At 35.2% G+C, this 10,695-nt stretch overlaps 1 protein-coding gene across 5 annotated transcripts in view; it reads right to left on the bottom strand.

The window, feature by feature from the left end:
* Positions 1-408: 408 nt before the first annotated feature.
* RC3H2 (ring finger and CCCH-type domains 2) overlaps positions 409-10,695 on the bottom strand; it is a 68,329-nt gene continuing 58,042 nt past the window's right edge. For 3 of the 5 annotated variants that reach the window (XM_037851163.1, XM_037851162.1, XM_037851165.1), the window contains exon 21: positions 409-1,006. In XM_037851163.1, the coding sequence (XP_037707091.1) occupies positions 793-1,006 (214 nt within the window). In that variant the 3' untranslated portion in view covers positions 409-792. Of the gene's footprint in view, positions 1,007-6,356; positions 9,536-10,695 lie in introns of those variants that run through there. The other 2 variants (XM_037851164.1, XM_037851166.1) reach the window with 2 other exon arrangements.

The raw sequence follows: 10,695 nt of genomic DNA, 5'->3' as shown, positions 1-10,695 counted from the left end.
TGAGCTTGGAAGCAGATCCTTCCCTGTTGGGCTTTGAGATGACTGCAGTCCTGGCCAACACCTTAACTGCTGCCTAGTTGAGAAGCCCTGAGCAGAGGACCCAGCTAAGCCACATCCAGATCTACAGCAACTGTGAGATAATACATGTTGTTTTAAGCCACTAAGTGTTGGGGTAATTTGTTATGTAACAATAGAAAACTAGTACAAGGTTTATTCCAATTTGTCTTTTCATCCTACATCAGTTTTGGTAAGTTTTATTTTTTCAAGGAATTTGTCCATTTCATTTAAGGTCTTATATTCTGAGGTACTAACTACCTTCACAGGTAGACAAAATATGCCAATTCATTTGCTCAAAAAATACTTCAAAATTGTCCACACAAAAACATGTATACAAATATTCATAGCAGCTTTATTTGTAATAGTCAAAATTTTGAAATAACCAGAATGACCATTCAATGGGTGAATGTTAAACAAATTGTGGTATATCCATACTATGGTATTACGACTCAGCAATAAAACGCAACAAACTGTTAACACATGCCACAATCTGAATGGATCTCAAAGAAATTATGCTGAGTGAAAAAAGTCAGTCTCAAAAGGTTACAGACCATACAATTTCATTTATACAACATCCCTGAAATGACAAAATTATAAATGAAGAACACATTAGTGGTTGCCCGTGATTAAGAATGGGAGAATGGGGGAGGAGAGTGGGCATGACTATAAAGGAGTAGCCTGAGGGATCTTTAAGGTGACAGAACAATTCTGTATCTTCATGGTGGTTACACAACTCTACACATGACAAAATTCCATATAACCACACACACACACACACACATGAGGGCATGTAAAGCCAGTGAAATATGAATAAGTTCTGTGGATTGTACCAGTATCAATTTCCTGGTTTGGATATTGTACTATAGTTAGGTAAGATGTTACCACTTGAGGAAACCGGATGAAGGGTCCATGGGTCTTCTCCATTCTGTGTTCACAACTTCCTATGAATCTATAATTATTTCAAAATATAAAGTTAAAAAAACCAATTCAATTAATCCTATCTATTTCCATGGCTTTAAATATCATTTTAAATAGCATCCCCCCTCCCATTATTTCCCATCCTACTCTCATTGAGGTTGACTTTTGAGTAAAGAAAAACCTGAGGAAAGTGAGAGATGTAGTCATGAAGTTATCCTACGGGGGCACGAAAAGCCTTCTAGCCTTAGAGAACAGAAGTGTAAAGACCCTAAGATGGGAGCATGCCTGGTGTGCTGAAGAACATCAAAATAGCCAGTATGGCTGGAGCATAGTAAGCAAAGTACTCAGGCTTTTACTCTGAGTAAGAAGAGAAGCATTAGAAGGGTTTTGAGCAGCGGACTGAAATGTTCAGATTTTACTGTTAACAGGATCACTCTAGCTGCTGTGGTGAAATGAGATCAAAAGGAGAAAAGGGCAGAAGCAGAGAGAACAGGAATCTATCACAACTTAGGTGACGGATGATTGTGGCTTGGACCTATATGGTGAGAAGTGGTCAAATTTGGAATATATTTTGAAGGTAGAGTTGGCAGTTATTTGCTGATGGACTAAGTGTGCACAGGAGTAGTCAAGGGGAACTAACTGAGACGGGGAAGTCTTGGAGGAGGAGGTATAATTTGGGGAGGGAGGGAATACCAGAAACCCAAATTTGGTCATGTTAAGTTTAAGGTGTCTATTAGAGATACAAATAGAGATACTCAGTAGACTGCCCTATCTAAAACAGTCCACATAATGAAAAGGTTAAAAAAATGATTTTGGTGATGGACACACAACTGTATGATGATACTGTGAACAATTGCTTGTATGCTTTGTATGACTGCATGGTATGTGAACGTTATCTCAATAAAATTGAATTATAAAAAATAAAAAATAAAGCAGTCCACAATGCTGAGAATTACCAGCTCCACCTTACACAATCTCATCATTTAGTTGATTATCTCCATGCTGGTTGTATTACTTTTCATTATCTAAATACAGCTTTTACTTACTTCTTGTCTGTCCCTCCAACTATAACGCAAGTTTCATGAATTAGGGACTAGTTCACTCCTGTATCCTCTATCCCTAATGCCTGGTACATAGTAGGCTCTCAAAATATATTTGCTAAAGGAATCACTCAATGCCTGGACATTTGAAGATGGATACTAGTTGATGCACCTGTGCTAAGGACAAGTATGGTTCCCAAACTTTACTGCACACTGGAAACACCTACGGAGCTTCAGAAGTACTGACGCCTTAGTCCCACTCTGAGATTGTGATTTAATTAGTCTGGGGGAGTGATCTGGGCTTTGGATTTTTTTTTTAATATAGTATTTTTATGCAGTTTTGAGATATATTCACATACCACAGAATCATCCAAAGTGTACAGTTGTTTACAGTATCATCATAGTCGCGCTTTCATCCCAACAATCAATTTTTGAACATTTTCATTACTCCAAAAAAAAAAAAAAATGAAAAGTAAAAAAGAACATCCAAAACATCCCATACCCCCCCCCCCCATACACTGAACAGACTTTGGAATTTTTTAAATTCCAGGGGACTGTAACAAGTAGATGTTTGGGAACCACTACACTATGGAGCTTTCAATTATTTAAAAAAAAAAAAAATCTTATAAGTCTTCGTTAAAAGTGCATAGTAATTATTTCAGTAGGTATTAACTATAAAGGAAATAAACTCTTCCTGTAATTTTAGATCCTTCATTAAATTTCCTCTCCTTTGCCTGGATCAACTATCCATGGTTTTTCTCAATAGTCACTTACTCCAGGGTTTCACAAATATGTCTCTTTTCAGCAAGTGTCCAGTATTCTCAGCTAAATCTAACCCACCATAAAGTGTAGATGTCTAATATACTCCCTATGTGCAAGTAACAAGAAATTCTGGTAACTGCTCTCTCCTGCCTTTCAAATCCACCTCTTTCCCTCCATCCCCACTTGGCTATGTTCTCAACACTTCTCACCTAGATTGCTGACCTGGGCTTTTAGCTTGTTAAATCTCAGCTTTGCTTTTCAGACCGCTGCCAAAGCAATCTTTCTAAAACCACAAGCTTGTTTAGACTTTTTAACTTCCAAGATTCCCTAGTAGTCTCTTTGTGTGGTATTCAATGTCCTTCATAGATGGTCCCTATCTACTCCTTCTAGCTTTATAACCCTGGGCAAATTCTCTAAGATCTCTGCCCCAGTTTTATCATTTATGAAATGGTGATAATGATGGTACCTAAATTTATAATATATCTTCAACACTTAGAACTATGGCTGAACATAGTAAATGCTCTAAGAGTTAGCTATTTATATTATTACTGAGTAAATTACTGTTCCTGAAATACCCCTTACATTGTACCACTTATGGTTAAATTTAAGTTCCATACACCACAACCTTCCCCTCTGAGGTGGAAAGAGGGCAGACTTGAACCAAAATTCTGACTCCACTACTTCTAGGTATGTTGACTTGGGCAAGTTACTTAAACATCTCAAAAAAAATCTCAAAAAAAAAAAGGACCATAGTATCTGCAGTGAAGGACTGTTAACATAGAGTGGATTGCTGTGAAGACAGGGTAGGTGCTCAGGGTATTTCCTCCCCTAATCTCTAGTTGGTAAAATTTTATTCAGCCTATAAATCCTAGTCAGAAGTCATTTCTGAGAGAAGTACCTCCTCTGGTTCAACACTCCACTCCTACCCGCCCCATAATTTCCCTTTTGGAGTATCCATACACTCTATTAGAACATAACTCACCGAGCTGGTTATTCAAATTTGTCCTTCCAATGTTCCATACTGTGAGCTTCTAAAGACCTTTAACCTTAATGTGAAGCACAGATAAAGGCTTAAATATGCCACATGAGGGAATGCATAAACCTACTCAAGAGCCAGTGAAAATGGTGTCCAGATCCACTCAGGCTGTTCTCTTCTCATATTCTGAGCCCCCAGAGAACTGTCTTCTACTTCATCTCATACAATGTTCTGTACTAGTTATTTGTCCTATTTTCTGCAGTGGACTGTGAACTCGTAGCATTATCTACATCCTCTTCTCCCTCATAGAAAATGCTCTACATTTAATTAATGAAGTGAGTGACTGACAGAATGAAGGGGCATTTCAACCTCCCTGAATCTATTCATTTTCAAATCCTTCCCGATGGTAAAAGGATGAGGCAGGTGATCATTTCAATCCCAACTCAAGGAGTATCCTGGTAGCTTTGTATACCAAAAAATATACCAAGAAAATCAAGATAAAAAATGCCATAAATTTAATATTGACACTAAACAAACATTTAAGGTGGACAAATAATTTTATTTTGTGCATGCAAATACATGTCAAGTACTGCAAACTTTTTCCATCAATTTTCTCTCTAACACTGAAAATCATGATGCTCTATTCTGTGAACAGCCAAAGCTAATTATCTCTTCACTTCAGTGCTACAGCAAAAACACACAGAATTCACTCTTTGCTATTCACTATCATCACAACCCTCATTGTTTCATCTCTGCCCTCCCCCCATACACAGGTCTTATAAATCCTAGCCTTCCCCCATGTAATCCTATTCCTATAGCACAAAGGGAAACATTACAATTTGGAAATTCAAATTGAAATAAATGGAATAGAATTTATTCCCATATATATTCCCCATTTCATTGTACAGAATTATTTTAAATTATAGTTTTAAATAGAAGCTGAGTATATGCCTTAAAAATGAGCATTAAATCCATCTTAGAGATGGTGCCTTCTTTTTACATGATGGGTGTACACCATCTTTAATTTCATTTACATTTCAATCGAACAATAGATTTGCAAAGAAAATGTCTAATACAGACGTAAAAATATTCACACTAGAGCTTCACAATCGGTTGTACAATTGACAAACAGGCCTCTTTTCCCAAACTTTCCAGCTAAGCAAATTTATAAAATGTAATCAATGCAACAAGAAAAACATTTCTCTTTCACTTCCAGGGAAAAGAATATGCAATAAACAGTATAAATGCAGACAGCAGTTGCTGCAAGCTAACCACGATACTCTCAAGTGGCTGTACAGTGGATATGTGCAGTACGAATAAAAGCCACATGTGTTGTATCACAACTACAGTATAATTGTTTGCCCAGCTAAGAGAATGCATGCACTTCCATGCCTTGGGTTATAATGTGAGGCCTAATTCTTGACAGATTGATGGCATATGTGCAAATGACCTTGGCTTTTGGCAGTACTAAGTGCAGCCAGTGTCTGTGTTCTACTAACTGTTTGGGGATATTTTTAAATTTTTATTAAAAAAAAAGAAAGAACTGCTAATTTCAAACTTGGGGGGAATAACTGCTCTTGGAGTAAAAATAAGACTACACTCAAATGTGGGGTGTTCTGATCTGTGGCTTGGACTCCTTGTATTCCCTTGCCTGCAAAGGGATACAAAGAAACTGCTAGTATAAGGAAGTTACCAGCAAATTTATTCAATTTATCCAGAAAACGGGATACTCCTCGAGCATGTTCATTTGTGTTCTGCTTACCGAAGGGGTCCCTATGTAGAAGTAGTTTTAATAAGTGATCCCATCAACACTCTTCATTCACTAAAACACAAGAAACTAATATATAGTTGCAATGCAACTTTTCCCTTTAATGTTTTGTTACCAATACTGGTGACAACCTGCTTAGAAAATGACTGAAAGAAGCTAGGGAAGAAATACTGAGATTCAAACTGGAAATCACACACTGAATCTATTAACAAGAGAACATAGGCTTTAACATCTAAATCACAATCTAAATTGCAAAAAGCAAGCTAGATGGTTTTTAAAACAATTTTTTTCAAATGTTTAAAAGACCCATTTTAAATTTCTACAAATTGCTATGCAACCTGTAATTTTCTCAAGGCAGTATATAAAATTTGGATGTGCTTTATATACTTAGCATCAACTCAAAATTTGAGTGAAAGTGAGTAGGTCCATACAACTGGAAAACTTCTGTTCTAGTATGGGAGGTTTCATTTATTATTCTTTTACTATAGTAAATAGCTACTAGGGAAAAAAAAAAGTTGGTGTTGTTGACTTAATGAACCACCTTCTCTCAAAAACTAACAATGCATAACTTTCATGCATGACACTGGTTTATCACATGCCACTGAAAGTAAGTTATAGCAGCAAAGACAAGGGACTCTGCTTTGTTCAGGTACCAACTAGAAGAAATACATATGTAACTTTCTCAGAATTCATAAAATGAAATGAGATCATAAAAGAGAACTCCTGATACTATGTCTACAGTATCTGAATGAGGCACATGGACTTTGAAATGAGGCTTAGAAATGGGCGGGGGGGGGGGGGCAAAAACCACAAACAAAAAGAATGAAAGAAAGAAAAAAAAAAAACAAAAACACACCTTTCCTGCTCTCCAGACTGCAGTCCAGTTTTCCCTGATTATTAGACCATATGCAATGTTAGTTACCAACATTATAAATTTCCTCTTCTATTGTTTTATATCCTTTGATTCCAAGCATGTGTGTATCACAATGTGTTGATAAAAGCGTCAAAAAATGCCCCCAAATTTAAAAAACCATAATGTAGGTCTGATTTGTAACTTTTTCCTTTATGACATTAGTAGATAACCCTTTTGAAGAAGGATCATATAATCTGCTCTCTCTTAAGTGGCAGAGAACAAATGTCTTCATGTGACAAACAGAAGGGGGCCACCACACAGGAAAACGATTCAATACAAAATAATGCCAACCCAGAAACAGTTCCTATGTTGTTAGTGAGAAAGAGTGATTTTTTAAGAAAAAGGAGGTATTGTTTTATGGGATCACCTGCTGCAAGACCAGCATTAAGTTGGCAGGTATATACAGACAACTGATGCAAATGTAATTTCACTGGTAAGTAGGCAAACACCTAGGCAGTTTATCCCAACCCCTTCCAGCAGAGCACAACCAAGTTTCAAAATTTCAATTTTAAAATTAAAAAGATATGGTTAAATACACAAGATCAATTTATGTAGTATATATTCACCCTCAGAACGTGCTGAAGATGTTTTGTGTAGTTCTGTTGCACAGAGGGTTCTTTCCCTGAGGGCACATAAGGAGTTCTCAAACTGTTAATAGGTCTCTATTTTGTAACAAAATAGCAATTTTAAAATCTTAAAAAAAAATACATTACCTTCAACATGGAAGATCTCACTATTTAAATATCCATGAAATAGACACACTGGTTTGCATATCCTTTTTGGAATTACAAACAGCAAATAAAGTACATTGGAAGCATTTCAAATGTAATAAGCGCATATTTATAGAAAGGTCCTGATATAAATTATATGACAATCGTGTTCCTGTAACATCCTAGACTAATTTATAATGTCAGAAATAAGTTAATGCAACATGGTTTAAAACTCTTGTTCCTATTCATTTCAGAGTGAAATAAATAAAATGTCTTTGTAGGGATGGGGAGCACTGGCCATGGCAAAAGTTACAGTACTAACCAAATGAAACTAAGTCAAGGCTACTGTGCTGTTATGTTACAAACAAACATCTTCATACACTTGAGTATTAAATAAATGTGTAAGATCTTCCATACTGACACCAGAATATCAAAACTACCCCTTTGTTTCTCAGGTATATTTACAACTTATCAGTCACCTTATGAGCATGTTCATTAAGACAGGTATCAAACACCAGTATTTACTCATTCTGATCAAGAAATTTCAGGGAAACATCAACCCTCCCACCCTGGAAATGTGCACAAAACTTTTTATCAAAACCTTATCTGATATAATGCTGTGATTTTGTAAAACAACTAAATAGCTCAGACGACCAATAACATGATCCTGTTTAAGCATCTTGCTAGCAGGAAAAGCCCTTACATACAGTACACCTGGTGAAAGATCAGCTTGGCTTAAAATATTCCAGTACAATTTTCAGAGTAAACAACTTCACAGAAGTTAATTAAAAAAATAATAATAATAATAAAAGTCAAACTAATCTTAAAGAAACAGGAGAAAAACAGACAAACTGTAGGTAAGGTCACCACGAAGGAGTGCCCAGCTTTTGGTTTCAAAATGTTGACTGAAATTTAGGCTTCATTAAAATACCTCCCACAAATCCTGGACATGACTGGTTGATGCATACTTTCATATGCCAAGTCAAAACAATTTTCAGTCACATTTTAGCAGGGCATAAATTATTCATGTTTTAAAGTGTGAATAAAGTTCAGCCAATGTTCTCTCTTATCACATGGTTTCTAGTCTTATCAAACTAACAATGAGAAAACAAGCAAAATTAAACCTGAACATGAAGTAACAATAAACAATATTTAACCAAGATAATGCAGAGAACATCCAAATTAATTAGTTTAAATTAAAAACCCAGCAATACCATCTTGTTAGTCAGTGCAAACGCTCCATACAGGGTTTTCTCAAGAAAGCTGAAAGCACCTGATTCTTTTGCCAAGTCATCAGATTCAATAATGTACAGGCTTAAATCTGCATTTAAAAAACGGCCATTACATTAGTGCATAATTTATCAAAATTGTAAAAACGATTCTGCATAACTTAGAAGAATTTAATATCTAGTACATCAGCTGAAAGACTTAGGCACTTGGTTATATTTTTAATTACTTACTTCAACAAGTAGCCTGTGTATAAAGGTTAGTAGTAATAAAGCAGAAACTATTCTTGAAAAATGGAAAATTAAAACAAAATTTCAATACTACAGATAAAAGCACTGCACCACACTCCTACATATAATGCAGTAAAGAAAGCTAGTGTATAACCCTGTAAAATTCTATGATAAGAATGCCTAACTTCACTCTCCAAAGTAAAAAATTAAAAAAAAAAAAAAAAAAAATTTAAAAATCCATGCAAAGTCTCATGACAAAAGATAAATAAAGCAGCTGGAATGAGATGGAAATTTTTTCTCAGTGAAACATAAAATAGAAATAAATAAGTTAATTAAGTCTACTTTCACTAGATGTATCATTGTAGGATCCTGCTAGTTTAATAACTGAGTTGTTAATTTTCTATAGAAGCCATTTAAAATAGGAAATGGCTCAGTTACTGCACCGGATTGCTACAAACTCATAAAAAGCTGCTTGAAGCTTAAGTTAAATGTTGTCCAAATTCCAATCACTTCTGGAAAGTGAACATGTTATCCTAGTAAAGTAAATTTTTTTTTTCAGAATGCTAATGCAAGAGGGCTTAAAGTATCAAAGAGTCCACAGGAAATGGATGCCCCCAGTAATATCTTTTTTTTAAAAAAAATATACATTATATAATATATATTATATATATATATATATAAAAAGCTAGTGTAAATGCTTCCATGGTGTGGTCACAAATTTGAAAGATGAACCTCCTTTCAGCTGTTAACCATCTTCCCATTTGCAACCGGTTTTAAAAAGTCGTTTTTATCTTCAGACATAACATGAGTTTTCAGAATCAGGTTGCCAACACTGACAGATGTGGTGATGGAGAGGCAATTTGCATTATTAATGGACACTGGAAGTGGCTGGCTAAAGCAAGAAGTTACTGGCAGAACTGTTTTTTGCTCCTCCCTGTGGGGGGGGGGAGAAATGACATTGAAAACAAATTAGCTTTCAGTGAAAAATTTTAGAGTAAACATGCATGCTTAAGAAAAGTTTCATCAAAATTTCAGAGCTCATAGCAAAGGCACGGCTTTATTCATCAAAAGTATCAGGTCACTAAAAAAGTCCCATTTTCCAAAAATTATAATAAGAAATTGAAATACTGCTAATTTAAGGCCATATAAACTAAAAAGTTCAAGATTAAGCCCATAGAAATACCTGAAGCTGTCAAACTGCAACCCAGTGACCTTGATTCTTGAAGACGAATGTATAACTATGTAGCTTGCATAGTGTGACTGTGTGACTGTGTGACTGTGAAAACCTTGTGGCTCTTACTCCCTTTATCCAGTGTATGGACTGATGAGTGGAAAAATGGGGAAAAAAATTAGATGAAGAATAGGGTGGGATTTAGGTGTTCTTTTTTGCTTTCATTTTTATTTTGGAGTAAGGAAAAGGTTCAAAAATTGATTCTGGTGATGAATGCACAACTGTATGATAGTGCTGTGAATAACTGATTGTACACTGTAGATGATGGTACACTGTGGATGATGACTGTAGGGTGTGTGACTATATCTCAATTAAACTGTATTAAAAAAATTAAATGAACAATGGGGGAAGAGGGAAATGGGATATTTTGGATGTTCTTTTTTATTTTAATTTTATTTTGTGGAGTAATGAAAATGTTCAAAGTTTGATTGTGGTGATGAAAGCACAACTATATGACAATGTGAACAACTGATTGCACAATTTGAATGATTCTGTTACGTGATTATATCTCAATAAAACTGCATTAAAAAAAAGAGATTAAGCCCATAATAGGACTTAATTTTTGGTAGCAATTACAGAAAACGGCAATATTAAAGCCACAAAAATCTTAACATGATTTTTTTAAAAAGGAAAAAGGATTTTTTGTAGTCTAGAGGTTTGGCTACCAGATTGAAGAATCTGATGTTGGAGTGCAAAAACTAACTTGTAACCCAACAAAGAGCAAGTTTCAGGCTACTAATATATATATATAAAATAGGCAATGATTTGACTAATCTGATATATAAATTCCTTTCACAGCATAAAGTAAAAAATGAAATTGAACACTACATCTATTACCCACTGGTCATGAATTGTCTGTCTAA

Source organism: Choloepus didactylus, chromosome 10 (assembly GCF_015220235.1).
Source record: "Choloepus didactylus isolate mChoDid1 chromosome 10, mChoDid1.pri, whole genome shotgun sequence".
Classification (NCBI taxonomy): Eukaryota; Metazoa; Chordata; class Mammalia; order Pilosa; family Megalonychidae; genus Choloepus; species Choloepus didactylus.
Note: the sequence above shows the minus strand (reverse complement) of the source record. Positions and strands in the feature narration are given on the sequence as shown.